The sequence below is a fragment of the Erpetoichthys calabaricus genome, chromosome 2 (genome assembly GCF_900747795.2).
Source record: "Erpetoichthys calabaricus chromosome 2, fErpCal1.3, whole genome shotgun sequence".
Classification (NCBI taxonomy): domain Eukaryota; kingdom Metazoa; phylum Chordata; class Cladistia; order Polypteriformes; family Polypteridae; genus Erpetoichthys; species Erpetoichthys calabaricus.
Genome location: NC_041395.2, coordinates 245550257 through 245566715, shown reverse-complemented (window position 1 = coordinate 245566715; position 16459 = coordinate 245550257). Strand labels below are relative to the sequence as shown.

At 36.3% G+C, this 16459-nt stretch overlaps 1 protein-coding gene across 5 annotated transcripts in view; it reads right to left on the bottom strand.

Annotated features, from left to right (window-relative positions):
- The window catches only part of jakmip3 (Janus kinase and microtubule interacting protein 3), a 163117-nt gene that overhangs the window by 77158 nt on the left and 69500 nt on the right, over nucleotides 1–16459 (bottom strand). For all 5 annotated transcript variants that reach the window (XM_051922980.1, XM_051922982.1, XM_051922983.1 and 2 more), the window contains exon 4: nucleotides 7438–7923. In XM_051922980.1, coding sequence (XP_051778940.1) covers nucleotides 7438–7923 — 486 coding nt within the window. The remainder of the gene's footprint in view (nucleotides 1–7437; nucleotides 7924–16459) is intronic.

Genomic DNA, 16459 nt, shown 5'->3' with positions numbered 1-16459 from the left:
AAGGTCATCAGCGAATACAGCATATTCACTGGCAAAAAACACTTTGGTGATCAACACTGCACCTGACATTAGCATGCAGATACTAGCATTTGAATATTCATACTACTGTGATTTCAAGCATTTCCTGAGATTAATTAAAATAAATACATCATATATACAGTTTAAACTGGCATCTATCTCCGACAATTGGTTATCTACAGTACATATAGCAGGAGGACATTCAGTTTCCCTAAAGTTTAACAAAATTCTGTTAACTTTGACAACAAAAGATAAAGAGACAAAGGAACTGTTCTAGTATAGGTAAACAGCAGAACAATAACCCATCTAAATAACACTACAGTAATATCATTAATATTTAGAAAACCATAAATCCATCTTCCAAACCTGTTTATCCAGAGCAGAATCATGTGGAAGCTGGAGTTTAGATAGATAGATAGATAGATAGATAGATAGATAGATAGATAGATAGATAGATAGATAGATAGATAGATAGATAGATAGATAGATAGATAGATAGATAGATAGATAGATAGATAGATACTTTTTTAATCCCCAAGGGGAAATTCACATACTCCAGCAGCAGCATACTGATAAAAACAATATTAATTAAAGAGCAATAAAAACGCAGTGCAAGTAAAAAAAAAATGCAAGGTGGAGAGTGCAAAGCAGATATAATAGACAATAATCTTGTATAGTGTTAACGTTTACACCCCCCCCCCCCCCCCCCCCAGGTGGAATTGAAGAGTCGCATAGTGTGGGGGAGGAACGATCTCCTCAGTCTGTCAGTGGAGCAGGACAGTGACAGCCATCTGTCGCTGAAGCTGCTCCTCTGTCTGGAGATGATACTGTTCAGTGGATGCAGTGGATTCTCCATGATTGACAGGAGCCTGCTCAGTGCCCATCGCTCTGCCACAGATGTCAAACTGTCCAGCTCCGTGCCTACAATAGAGCCTGCCTTCCTCACCAGTTTGTCCAGGTGTGAGGTGTCCCTCTTATTTATGCTGCCTCCCCAGCACACCACTGTGTAGAAGAGGGCGCTTGCCACAACTGTACCAGCAGGCATCCACGTGCAAAGGAGAAATAATCCCTAGACAGGCTCCAGTCCACAAACATAATACAAATGCACACTTGGGCCAATTTAGCATTGCCAATCCACCCAACCTGTACAGCATGCCCAGAGAAAATCTACCTAGACATGGTAAGAACATAAAAACTCCATGCAGGAAGCACTTGGGAGGCAAACGCTGGTCTCCTTGTTGTGTGGCAGCAGTGCTAGAACTGCGCCATTCATATTCAGAAAACCACACATCACAAATGAAAATAACAAATAAATGGATGGGTAGCTTTACTATGTGGATGGATCACTAAGTTTAATCTAATATGCAGATCACCGGTATGTCAGAAGCCAAAGTATCTTGAGAAATTCAGCAGAAACACAAGAAAACATGCCATCTGCACACAGAAAAAAGGACGGCTATATCTTAAATGCAGCAACACAAATGGCAGCACCAACTTTCAACCTGAAAAGATTTCTCCACTGACAGCTTCAACAGAATGATATACAAGTCCCTACTGTAAAAATGAGTGGCATGTTAATTTACCTGATGATTCAGCTAACCCAAATTTACATAAAGCTGATCAAGAGGTCTGCTGACATCAGACTAGGATTACTGCCACAAATCTTGAAATAGGATACAGCTGAGATTTAATTGTCAATAAGTTTCATCTCTTTAACCCTATAAAGATGCAAACAACAACAACAGATTACTGAGTACATCCACCGACACTTGTTACCTGGGGAAATTCAGATGGATACTTAGTAATGCTTGCTGCCACTCTTAATTTACAGTAATCAGTGTATTTTCACACTACATATGTTACACTTTTCAAATACTTTAAAAGGTGTTTGTGCTTGTCACTAGGAAAAGCAAAAAGATAATAGTCTTATGCAAAAGATAATAATTAAAATGATCATAATTTAAACATAGTTCAGAATGTGTTTTGCAAACATTTAATTAATTGTAAGAAGCTTATCTTTAAAGTAGATCTAAATGTATACATTTTAAAACTATTTTTAAGAACTTTGGATGCAAATTCTACTCATTTTCTGCTTTTAATTTGCTCTCTGTTAAATTAATATTCAATTTCTCTCTTCCCCCAAAGAGGCTTGCATTATTATTCCAGTACATTTTATTTTACGTGCTATTTCATGTACATGTAGAAGGATAATTACATTTGGAATTTTGCCCAGTGAATGGGGGTAAGCAATTCCGCCAGTTCATGGCCATGCAATATTTAAGCAACTGCAAGCAAAGCATATTTTAAAAGCACATTTCACTGTCTATAAATAATCAAGGAAAGCATCTTCAGCTCCTGCTCAAAGTATCGTAACCCATATTTTTTTTGCAGGGAGATTTTTGCAATTTTATGCAGGGCAGCTTAATGAGATTAACAAAACAAACTGGCAAATAATTGAAAAATGAGAAAAAATTATCAACATACAGTATATAAAAATTAATGAGTCTAATCGGAATCACAGCATTTGTAAAATTAATTTTAGTACAAAATATACAAAATATTAATAAAACTATATCTTGAAAAATTTAAACTGATGCACTGATAATCACTGAATATTCATCTTTAATAGAATAATATAATTTGAATGAAATCTGAAGATTTAATTTAGCTATAAAAATTATGTGACATAGATACATTTGTGTCATTTTACATTGATTTTTTATCTGAGTACAGCTGAACAGCAAAAATATAGATTTTCATTCACAGCCATTGCTCTTTAGTTTCATTCATTGAAATAAACTTTGAATATTGTATAATTAAAAAGGAAATAAAAGCTTGCTTTTTTTCTTCTCACCTTTTACATAAAAGCCAGAACCAACAACTGTAAAAATCTCACAAGGTTAAAGGAAGGAATATATCACCCATTTCTAAATTTCATAAAATTCTCCATCTAATCTGTGTAAATGTGTATGCTCAGTGTCTTATCTAGCACACTTGAATGTGCGAATTGAAATGAATATTCATGCACATAGGTGACCAATCATCATTAGGTATGGCACCCTCCCTGTAACATTTGCTGTTCCCACTTCATTTCTAAGCAGTTTCATGTTACCTGCAAGTGACGAGACACCAACAAAATGTGAGAGAAGAAATCTGTAATTAGAGGTGGAGTACAAACTGTCTTTCTCTGAACCTATTTATTTACAAGTTATTTGCAAAAGGCTGTAACTACTGTACGTAGTTTGTAATTAATTTCAGTTCATTTATGACAGAAATAAATATTATGCTATATATAAATTATTTGATCAAATTCCTCCAGCTTTATATGCAAAATAAAATAATTTAAAAATATAAAAAAGTAAAATATTAGAATTGTTAAATAAATACATCATTTTGCTTGAGCAGTGCTTAGTTCTGGGTTTGAATTATGGCCAGATGCATGTCTGTGTGGAGTTTGCACTTTCTCTCCACAAATGCATGGGGTTTCTCTCCAGTACAGTACTCTGATTTTTCTGTCATATCTCAAAGGCATGTGTGTTAGGTTAAGGTTAAGTAATGATTCTTAAATACAGTCATCCCTCACCTATCGCGGGGGTTATGTTCCAGAGCCCCCCGCGATAGGTGAAAATCCGCAAAGTAGCGACCTATATTTATTTTATTATTTATACATATTTTAAGGCTTTATAAACCCTTCCCACACTCTTATAAACCTTTCTCACTCTCTTGTTAACCTTTCCCACGCTCTTATAAACACTTCCTATGCTCTTAAACACTTTCTGCATTCTTAAACACCGCAGACCAACACTGCACACTGCACGCAGCGATCAGACGTCGATGTGTCTGAACTCGCTTTGTGAAGGGGGGCAGCTGAACTCTGAGCAGAGCAGAAATGGACTTTGTGCTGCTTCTGCCAAAATGCCTGCTTGTCGCTCTGCGCGTTCGGAAGGAGGAGGAGGAGTGGGGGTGTGTGAGGGCTGAACACATGTTCGCTTAAACCCCCCTCCCCGGAGGCGCAGTACGCTCCTGCCACTTCGCATTGTCAAGGGGGTGGGGAGCTGAATGAACGCTAAGGAGAAGTGGACTTTGTGCTGGCTTTGTGCTGCTTGTCGCTCTGCGTGTCAATAATTTAAAAGCCTGTACATCACCTATTTTCCTGTCTCACTGTCTTGTCTTGCGTGAAGTTAAAATGTTTTAGAATAGTGAGATGTTACTCATATCCTTAGCCCGACATCCACATATCATATGTGTTAACAAAGTGTGTTTTATAAGTTTACATGTGTTTAAAGCATGTGGGATGGGTATTTTAAGGCTTAAACTATAAAAATGTTTATTTATATGGTCTTTCTACATCGCGGATTTTCTCCTGTTGCTGATGGGTCTGGAACATAACTTCCGCGATAGGCGGGCAATCACTTGTATTTAAAAACCCGCGAAGTCGTGAATCCGCGAAAAGTGAACCGCGAAGTAGCGAGGGATTACTGTAGTCTTATATGAATGAGTGTATGTCTGCCTGTAAGTGTGTTATTAGATCAGCTTAGACTACATCCAACACTGGTCATTGTACCTGATGGAAATTTTAGCTATGCTAGAATGAGTGAAGTTCCAAATTAAATTAATTTTTTGTTTGGCTTCATTCTAAGAATATTATTCAAAAACGCAAGAATTTTATCACAGAAACAGAAAGCCAGACATTTTCCTCTTATTTAAGTAGAATGGTTTATTGCTAAACTAATAAAAGATTTATCATCTTTAAAATGTAACCAATGTAATTCTTGTGATATTTTGTTAATATCCTTTGCTTAAACGTTTTATGTTTACCAATTTATTTTCTTACATTTATTGAAACTTTTAATATTTTTTGTAAGTAGTTGATATATATTTTCCAAAGTTACTATAATCTGTATATAAAACAAAAACACTAATATAGCAGATTAGGCTGTAATTGCAAAAAAGGCAAGTATTACCCAATATTGGGTACAAGGCTGGAACATGGAATGTCAGTCCATCATAAGGATACCAGCCATCTCTCATAAAGGCCCAATATACAGTTTTCATTTAAACTAAGATACATAGAGGCCACACAAACTGCCAGGGCCAGATTAAGAATACAAAATTGTAGAGCAGAGAGCCAACAGTGCTAACTACTGTGCCACTGTGCTGACACACAATAACATATGATATAGTAATTCTTAACAATTGCAACAATTAAATATTATACATATGTTAGTGCACCCCAACACCCTATTCAGGATTAAATAGGTTTAGAAAATTGCATGGTATGGTATGTTAATATATAGTGGCAATAAGAAGGAGGAAAAGAAAAAACATTAAATACATTTATGCATTAATTTTCTGAACTCACTTTGCCATTGCAAGGTTGCTAGGGCCTGGAGTCTATCCTGGTAGCATCAGGCTAGATAGGATACTAATTCATTGCTTGGCACATTCAGGCAAATGCCACTCTTATTCATATGGGACCAGCAAAGAGTCAACAATCAACCAAACAAATACATACTGTATTTGGGATGTACAGTCAAGTGTAGTCCTTGGAAGAAATCCATAACAGAGAATATGAAAAATCCACATGTGGAAATAACGAGTTGAAAACCTAGATACACGGAGCTATAAGAGACCATGTATAAATGCCAATGCAGAGACATCTGCTATTTCAAAGATAAAAATGCTTCTACCCATTTTCTAAAATACCTGCTAAAAACTGAGAATCACAAGATCCTGAGTCTACTTTAGCAACTTGAACCAGGTGTATAAATCGGTCCACTATATCATGGAAGACAAAGAGCACTCATGCACAACCAAATTTACTCACATCAGAGCCAATTTAATTTAATATGCATATCTTTGGATGTGGGAATACAAAAATGTATATCTTTAGAAAAAGCTACTCAGATATGTGAAAAATATGAGATTAAACTATAGACAGAATATGAGCTTAGTCGCTCTTACATGAATGAGCATTTCAGAGCTACTGATTATATTAATATGAAAATCTTTGGCATGTGGAAAACTAGAATGCCACGAAAAAACTAAAATAAAAATGAGAAAAACATTCAAATTCCATACAAGCATTGACAGTAGGACTGGGAATAAATTATATGCCACTGGAGTTATAAAACATTAGCCACACAACTATACCAAAGTCTGCCCTTACATTTCAGATTTGTTAAGTAGTGAGAAGTCAAGCAAAATGACACCTTTTATTGGCTAATTAAAAAGATTACAATATGCAAGCTTTCGAGGCAACTGAGGCCCCTTCTTCAGGCAACATGTAATCAATGTAATTACAGCAGTGTTAGTAGTGCTACCACTTCACAGGAAACATGCTCTGGTCTGAAACCTATATTCTCTAAGTGTTACCTTGCCTTATATTTTAGGCATGACTAATTTCTCAGGGCAGTAACTTATGCACATTCTGAATTGTGCACACAAGCACCTTGCCTGCTTAACTACTATGATAGGTTTTATTCAAAGCTGACAAAATGTAAATGATCAGACTCGAGCCTCATAGTTTGTTTTTGTTATTTACAAACGCTGCAAAACAGTACTTCAATTAAAAAAATACAGCCATCAGAAAGACACTGATGAGGGAGGAACTTTCAGGTAGGAAAGGACATTTTAAAATTCTGTTTTTGAAAATTATAGCAGAAGTAGTGTCTATATAAAAAACACAATGTCCTTTTTTGTTGTCTTTGTATTTTGAAATGTATGAAGTACTGACTATAGTGCCCTAATCATGTAGCCTATATGATTTGAGAGGCTGTGTGGGTCTCCATCTACCATGGTAGTGTTACCATGGAAGAAAGATATGAGTATGAATTCTAATAACAGCATTACAGTAGAGAATTTTAAAATATGCAAAAAATCGTAATTATAGAAATGAATTATTATAAGACACTCAACCAAGCAGTACACCCTGCACTTCCCAAATCTACCCAACACCCAACTTAGAACACATAAAGTAGTTTATGTTCATTAAAAAGAAAATTTCTTAAAAACTGTCTTTCACACTGCAACATTCTAATATTTCCCTTAGCTAAAAAACAACATTTAACAATCATCAGGAGCCTAGAACTAAAATATCTCTCATAATTCCCAGATAGGTTTTGACCTAAGATATCAGTAATAATTTTCAGTATTAAAAATGATACAGTAGTATATTACAGCATTAAAAAAGCTAATTGGTTTATACTGAATACAATACTGCAAGGTCACTTAAATGATACAACTACTAATTTTGGTAAAAGAAAATCAAACACTTAAAAAACAAAATGAAGCAAGGTAAAATATATATAAAAACAAATACATTGTATATACATGTTTTTATTTATGTACATTACAAGTGTATATTTTTAATAAGAAAAATAGGGCTAATATACTACCAAACAACAAATGAGCACATACCAATCTACGAATCTCTCTTTCACATTCCCTTCTGATTCTGATGATTTCTTCTTGATGCAGGTGATAGACACTCCTGATCTCTGCAGCTTTAATTTTGTCCGCCTGTATTGCCAAAGTTAAGGCTTCTTCCATTTGTTTCTTTACTCCCTTCAGCTCATAAATCTCCTGCTGCATTCTAACCTTTTCAAACTCAAACATCCTTTTCGCTTCTTCCTTGGCTTCAGAGAAGAGAATTGTTTTCACCTTGTCTGTAGTTCCATCTCGCAAGGCATTCACGAGGGCCTGCAGCCTCTGGATCTCATTATCTTTAATTTTGATGACCCGCAGAAGCTCAGACTCATGTTGCCGGAGCAAGTTCTCCCGAACTGAATGCAATTCTTTCATTTTCTCTTCATGAAGTTTAGTTTTAAGTTCTGTCAAAACTACAGTTGACTTGTGTTGTTCATGCTTCAATTCGTGATTTTTTTCTCTCTCTAACTTGCTTACCTAAAAAAATAAAAAACAATTGCTTTTTTGAGTATAAAGGAGAAAACTTCATTTTTGAACTGAAAGTTGTATCAAAATAAATATTATCAAGATGCAAAAATAAGTCATTTAAAACAATATAATAAAATATACAGCAAATCTGGAGAAATACATAAATTATTTAATTTAATCATAAATGTATCAATTCAGGGCATTTTCATTGTAAAGTGTCTGAATTGTATTATGCACTCGACTAATTCCCTTGCATGACTATTTAATAATCAATCACATTTTTAAATATATTATGCAAAACTAATTTTTCATTTGCTTAAATTAGAATGTTCTTCCAAATTAGAATGAATACTTATTTGAGCTCCATATTACTGTAGTAAATGTATTAGAAAATCCACATTGCCACCAGGTATAGAGGATTAAAATTATCCTGAAGAATCATTATGCACATAAAAAGATTTATGTATTTTTTTGAACTGATGTACATCATATTATGAATTTTCGGTAGGAAATAGGACAGTATTTCATTAAAAACATTTGGCAGATAGATTTTGGTGAGGTTATGAGTTTTTAGTAATTTAAAACTAAACACATATCTTTAGGCTGTAGAAGAGAGGACAAGATACAACCATTTTAATCAAATTTTACTGTATCTCTTCTGTGGTCCTCTAGTTGTTTTGTAAAATTGGCAGTATCCATAAAAATTTACATAGTCACATCTTAGATCCAGAAGTAGCAAAATGGATTTATTTTTGTCAGTCGAGCCATACAACTTTTTCTTTAAACAGATATCAAAGAGGTCACAAGGGGTTTATCAATCCTATTTTAATGGGTATTATGGATCCATTCAAGCACATATGACCACATACATCAAATGATCCTGTGGTGCTGAAAAGGGAATCAAAACTGCCTATATAGCCTTGCATTATAAGAGATAGGCTATGTGTATTCTGAGATAAGGAAGTATTATTATTTAAACTTTGCACATAATCTTTCTAAATGGACAAAAACAAATAGATACACAACTTTACATGCAATTGTAACACATTAGTAATTGTGTTTTTTGATTTGTACATTATACATCTTTACTTTTTATGATTAAAGATGTACTTTTTTATCATTAGTTCACAGTAGTGAAGTCATTATACTACCTCTTTGCATGCCATTCTGTATGTTAATTTTCTTGGGCACTGCAATTTTGCTACCTTTGCTGCTGCTACAGAATCCTTGCACTTCATTTCCTCTAATCAAAATATTAAGTGAAAACAATATGTTAAATGCAAAAAGACAACATATTTTATAGGCTCATAGAAGAATAAAAATACTCGATGATTGCTTTTAAACATTTTGAGTTCAGATCTCACACTTAGTACTTTGCTGTGTCTGCGCAGGTCTTCTACAGGCACTCTAGTTATCTTCAAACATCACAAAGATTTGTATGTGTGTTAGGATAATTGGTGACTATAAATTGCACCCAGAGGTATGCCCTGCGATGGACTGGCACCTTGTCCAGGTTTGTTGCCTTTAAACAGGTGTTCAAAGCAACTAGCCCAGCAGGTCACCATTGCATCATCACCCACCCCGAGGAACAGATTCGGATGTGTGTACTATGTATGATGTTAAACTTATGTATGATGTTAAACTGCGTCCACCCTGCAAATGGTCCTCCAACTTGTTGGAAAAACTTGGGGGTTGGTGGCAGGATTGGCACTCCAGCCACCGTAAAAAACTTTATCGCAGCTCTGAAACAATGGACAGGACTTCTTTCTGCTCTCCACTGGAGTATCTCTGCTGTAGCTGCTCATAGGAAGGGGATGGGGGAAAGACCTCAGGAGCCTCATCCCCAGAGAAGTCAAAACCACCAGAGAGCCAATAAGTTCAGGCCTGTTGGGGATCGGAACTGGTGTGGTGATGAGGCGTCACCCACTTACAATATATGACACATTTATTTATTTGTGCTCACATTTCACAGTATTCTTGTTTATTTATTTTTAATTTTGTCTGAAATATTACTCTATATCACAGTTCTCACACCATGGTTGAAGAGTTCATATTTGTGCTCAGCATTTGCTGTAGTGTGTCCCCACAGATACAACTTTGTCTGGATTTATCTGTGACTTTCTTTAATTGACCAGAAGTTTATTTCAATGCTTCTAACTGGAATTATTGTTTTTCTCCATCTGTCAAATAGCCATATCTTATTTGTAATGTTAATGGGCTTTTACCATGCTCTGTTGTACTGTGTGTAATACTGCTTGTGTGTTCATTTTTGGAAATGCAACATGGTATAACAATTTTCTGTTAAAGTAGTGGAGTTGCTGATTTGTGCACATGCACTCAGCCTGTACTCAGTGAAGAGTAATACATTGAAAATAAAATGAGTTAAGTGATCTAACTAGCTCAGCTAAAGAAGAACTTAACAGGCAAGCACATTTAACATTGTCAGAATGATAATTTACTTTGTGCCTGCTAAAATTGTTCATTGTATTTCCTACTGATTTCTCACATATGTTAAAACTGTTCAAAATAGTCTTGTTCAACAATGAGACACACATCAAAAGCACAAAACTGTTCATGAGGAACTCATTCTTATTATTTTACCTATTTTCACACACAACCATTTATATTATACTAGCAAAATACCCGCGCTTCGCAGCGGAGAAGTAGTGTGTTAAAGAGGTTATGTAAACATATATATACATAAACATAGTGTATATACATAAATATATACATATACACATCCACATATATATACATATATCAACATATATATACACATACATATATATATATATATATATATATATATACACACACACATGCAGACACATATAGATATATATACATATACATATTTGTATATCTACATATATATACACATATATACATATATATACATATACATATTTGTATATCTACATATATATAAACATATATACATATATATACATATTTGTATATCTACATACATACACATATATCTATCTATCTATATATATATATATATATATATATATATATATATATATATATATATATATATATATATACACACATATATATATATACACATACAAATATATATATATATATAGCTGATTAGCCAGTGGATTCACTCACTGACTGCAAGAGAAAAAAATAAAATGTATGTATAAAATAAGTTTAATTGCCAAATTTATTTTTCCACAAATAAAGAGCACTTACAATAACATAGAAATCAATATAAACAACATTAACATCATTATCATTTGAGAATATGAAGTAATATATAAGAAGCACATTGCATATAAATATAAATTATAAAACATTAAAATGTTCTTCTATAAAACAGTACCGTGGCTATTAGTTTGTCTGTCCAGGATTTTAAATGAGCTGTAGCTCGCAAACCGTTTCACCTATTGACTTGAAATTTGGTACACAGATACTACGTCACGTCTACTATTCGCTTTCCCACACATATGAACACATATATATATATATATATACACACATACATATACACACACATACACATATATACATATACATACATAGTGCGTTGCAACACGGGCTGTGATTGTTACATGGGAGGGAGACGACAAATCACAGCTTCCCGCTTTGTAATCGGGCTTGTGATTGCTGCTTTGACGGATGCCCAGATCCCACAGTATTTCCCCTTAGGAGAGGCGTTAGGCAAGTGTAATTGAATAGCGGTGGTGCAAGTTATTACTCTTTTTATGTTTATTTTATTTAATTGTAGAATCAACTCACAGCTGCGCACACCAGTGCGTGCGTGGCGGATGCGTACGGCTGACGTTTTCATTGTCTACCACCTTCGGTAATCATTTTTGAGGCAGATTGAAGACTTAAGTGCCAGCTTAAGTGAAAAATTAAAGAAAACATACTAAATTTTAATATAAATCAGTTTTAACGGGAAAAGATGCCGACGAAAGAAGAGAAGCAGCGGGACGCTAGGGTCAAGAGCTGCTCATTAAGCAGCAAGCGCATCAACCTCTGAGCAAAGGAATGGTAAACGTACAGAGAAAGAGGATAAATACTATGAATGGTCATGTCAAGTGTATTCAATCCACGTTAGCGTGCAGTGCGCTGTTACCGGTATTTTGATAAAAGAATCTGAATAACATATAAGAATCGTATAAATTATTAAAGAGTAAAACATTAACATTTAAGAATTAAAGATACATTGAGTACTACTGTAGTGCTTTCGGGTATAGTACATTTTTTGTTTGCCCATTACATGCATAAATGTATAAATTTTTTGGTGTACCTACCCAAGAACACGCGACATGACCCGGCAGTTAAAAATTTATCGCTCCAGCAATTTTAACTCTGTTACAAAGTCATCTAATATGGTATTGCAAACGGCAGCGGGAGCGTTTCTATAAACTCAATTTAAACTTACTGTTTACACCGTGCTTTGAAGATGCATAGTATGCGACACGTGTTTCGCCGTAATTGTGGGCTCATCAGGAGTACACAGTCACTGCACTCCCTTACGGGAATCGATCCTCGGACATAGAGGCGAAGCCCCTAACGTTGTGCCACGGCGTGAGGTTCGTTCATTTCACAGCATGTAGATCGGGGTAATTACATTGCAGGCATTCGTAGTCTGATTCACAATGTGATTGTATGGGTGGTTACCTACCAGGTAACGCTTGTGGTTGGTGAGCAAGTCGGCTAACTTCTGCCACGGTGCCCTCTTTCAGTTGCGAGAAGCAGATCATACAATGGTTGAAATAGTTTAATATATATAGCAAAATCACCGCGCTTCGCAGGGGCGAATATGGTATTGCAAACGGCAGCGTTTCTATAAACTTAAAGTTACGGTTTATACCGTGCCTTGTTTAATATTCTTTTCCTACCTTATCAATTGTGTAATGTGTTTTTTGAACAGGTTTGATTAATGGAAGTGATCACTCGTGCTGCGTTCAGTCACTTCAAGTGAGCCACTCTCTTGTGTGATGTTGCGATGTCCATGGGTTTATTTCATGTTAGCTAAGACCCGGCAGTTAAAAGTTTCTCGCTACAGCAATTTTAACTCTGTTACAAAGTGATGCAAACTGTCGTTTATACCTCGTGTCTTCTCATTAAACTTGTATCTCGCGAATATGGCATTGCAAACGGCAGCGGGAGCGTTTCTATAAAGTTAAGGTTACGGTTTACACCGTGCTTTTTTATACCTCGTGTCTTCTCATTAAACTTGTATCTCGCGAATATGGTATTGCAAACGGCAGCGGGAGCGTTTCTATAAAGTTAATTTAGACTTACGGTTTACACCGTGCTTTTTTATACCTCGTGTCTTATGAAGATGCTTGTATGCGTCACTCACTCGCTTCTTATTGTTTCGCTGCCTTGTCAATTGTGTAATGAATGTTTTCTTCTGCGCTCTTTGGGGCTCCTCCTTCTTTTCTACGTACTGAGTTCACAGTCAGTTCACGTGATTACGTGGGAGGCGTGATGACGCGACACGCAACTCAGTCTCCTACGGCCATCTTGCTGCCTACCATTACAGTATATGGACAAAAAAGAGGTTCCAGTTATGACCATTACGTGTATAATTTTGAAATGAAAACTGCCTAACTTTTGTAAGTAAGCTGTAAGGAATGAGCCTGCCAAATTTCAGCCTTCCACCTACACGGGAAGTTGGAGAATTAGTGATGAGTGAGTCAGTCAGTCAGTGAGTGAGTGAGTGAGTCAGTGAGGGCTTTGCCTTTTATTAGTATAGATGACAACCAAAGCTTAAAAAAACTTCTCATCAGAGCAATTTTAAATTTTCTCTAACAAAATTACCTTAACCCCATCAGGAGTCATTCATCTGCTAGTTTTAATCATTTTTAAAATGAACTGTGATAACACAAATTTTGTAGTTTTAATAAAGGAAATTTCCTGTAAGGATTTGGTACATAATCCCTTTTCATGCATTAGGTTTAACTGCTTAATTATACTTAGGTGGCTTTACTTTTATGGAGGCTTTCTACTCAATACTCTCTTATTTTGCTTCCTTCACTTTGTTTATATTCCTCACCTAAACCTTGACACAAAAGATAATATATGAGTTTAATTCCAGATGTTTCACACATTGGTCCCATTTCCACTCAGAACAAAATATTCCTATGCCAGGTATAAAATGCAATAAAATATCAGCAGCAGAATACAAAGACATAAAAATAAAACACAATAGGCATCATAATGATCGTTAGAAATGTATTGAGCAATTATGAAAGTTATTTACAGGGATACACTTTAGTAGAAAAACACCTTAATCAGTTCTTTTGTTTGCATATGCAGTAAAAGTATGTAGCTGAGATTAGCTGATTTGTTAATCTCACTCTTTTAAAATGACTGACAAAAGCAAAGGTAGGTGCAGTCATCCATTTTAGAATATAAGTGAAGCAAAACCTAGTCAAAAATTATCATAATTCATTCTAAAAATTATATTAAATGTTAGTGGAAACACTGTGAAAGGCAGCACTCCTGTGGGCTACTCTAATCCAGAGCAAAACACTGCCATAAAGTTCAACTAAATAATAACTTTAAAATACAGTCCCAATAGGGTGCTGGCGGAAATTGGACTACTGTTGGCCAAAGAAGAAGAAGAACAGGGGAAAGGCGTGTCCAGAGGCAGGAGGAAAGGAGGAAGGTAAAGAGAGTTGAAGTGAGGGTTAGAACTTTGAATGTTGGCAGTATGACTGGCAAGGGGAGAGAGTTAGCTGATATGATGGACAGAAGGAAGGTTGATATATTGTGTGTGCAACAGACTAAATGGAGGGGAAGTAAGGCCAGGTGTATTGGAGGTGGGTTCAAATTGTTCTATCATGGTGTAGATGGGAGCAGAAATGAGGCGGGGTTATCCTGAAGGTAAAAGAGTGTCAGACAGAGTGATGATTATGAAGCTGGAAATTGAAGATGTGATGATGAATGTTGTTAGGGCATAGTCCCCCCAAGTTGGATGTGTGATAGATGAAAAAAATGATTTCTGGAGTGAGTTGGATGAAAAGTGCAGAACAGCGCACAGAGGAAGTGTGTTGAGCAAATGGAAAGAGTACTTTGAGAGGCTGATGAATGAAGAGAATGATAGAGAGAGAAGGTTGCATGATTTGGGGATAGTGAATCAGGAAGCGCAACATATTAGCAAGGAGGAAGTAAAACAGCTATTAAGAGGATGAAGAATGGAAAGGCCATTGGTCCAGATGACATACCTGTGGAAGCATGGAGGTGTTTAAAAGAGATGGCAGTGGAGTTTTTAGCCAGATTGTTTAATGCAATCTTGGAAAGTGAAAGAATGCCTGAGGAGTGGAGAAGAAGTGTAGTGGTACCAATGTTTAAGAATAAAGGGATTGTGCAGAGCTATTGTAATTACAGAGGGATAAAACTGATGAGCCACAATATGATGTTATGGGAAAGAGTGGTGGAAGTTAGATTAAGAAGTGAGGTGATGATTAGCGAGCAGCAGTATGGATTTATGCCAGGAAAGAGCACCACAGATGCAATGTTTGCTCTGAGGGTGTTGATGGAGAAGTATGGAGAAGGTCAGAAGGAGTTGCATTACATATTTGTAGACCTGGAGAAAACATATGACAGGATGCCCAGACAGGAGTTGTGGTATAAGGAAGTCGGGAGTGGCAAAGTAGTATGTAAGAGTTGTATAGGATATGTACCAGGGAAGTGTGACAATGGTGAGGTCAAAAGTTGGAGTGATGGATGCTTTCAAAGTGGAGGTGGGATTATATCAGGGATCGACTCTGAGCCCTTTCTTATTTGCAATGGTGATGGACAGGTAGATAGGAGTCCCCATGGACTATGATGTTTGCTGATGACATTGTGATCTGTAACAAGAGTAAGGAGCCGGTTGAGGAGACCCTGGAGAGGTGGAGATATGCTCTAGAGAGAAGAGGAATGAAGGTCAGTAGGAACAAGACAGAATACATGTGTGTAAATGAGAGGGAGGTCAGAAGAGTGGTGAAGATGCAGGGAGTAGAGTTGGCGAAGATGGATGAGTTTAAATGCCTGGGATCTACAGTACAGAGTAACAGGGAGCATGGAAGAGAGGTGAAGAAGGGAGTGCAGGCAGGGTGGAATGGGTGGAGAAGAGTGTCAGGAGTTATTTGTAACAGATGGGTATCAGCAAGAGTGAAAGGGAAGGTCTATAGGACAGTAGTGAGACCAGCTATGTTATATGGGTTGGAGACAGTGGCACTGACCAAAAAACAGAAGACAGAGCTGGAAGCGGCAGAGTTGAAGATTTTAAGATTTGCATTGGGTGTGAGAAAGATGGACAGGATTAGAAATGAGTACATTAGAGGGTCAGCTCAGGTTGGACAGTTTGGAGACAAAGCCAGAGGCAAGATTGTGCTGGTTTTAACATGTGCAGAGGAGAAATGCTATACAGTATATATTGAGAAAAGGATGCTAAGGTTAGAGCTGCCAGGTAAGAGGAAAAGAGGAAGGCCTAAGTGGAGGTTTATGGATGTGGTGAGAGAAGACATGCAGGTGGTGGGAGAAATAGAGCAAGATGCAGACAACAGGAGAATATGGAAAAAGATGA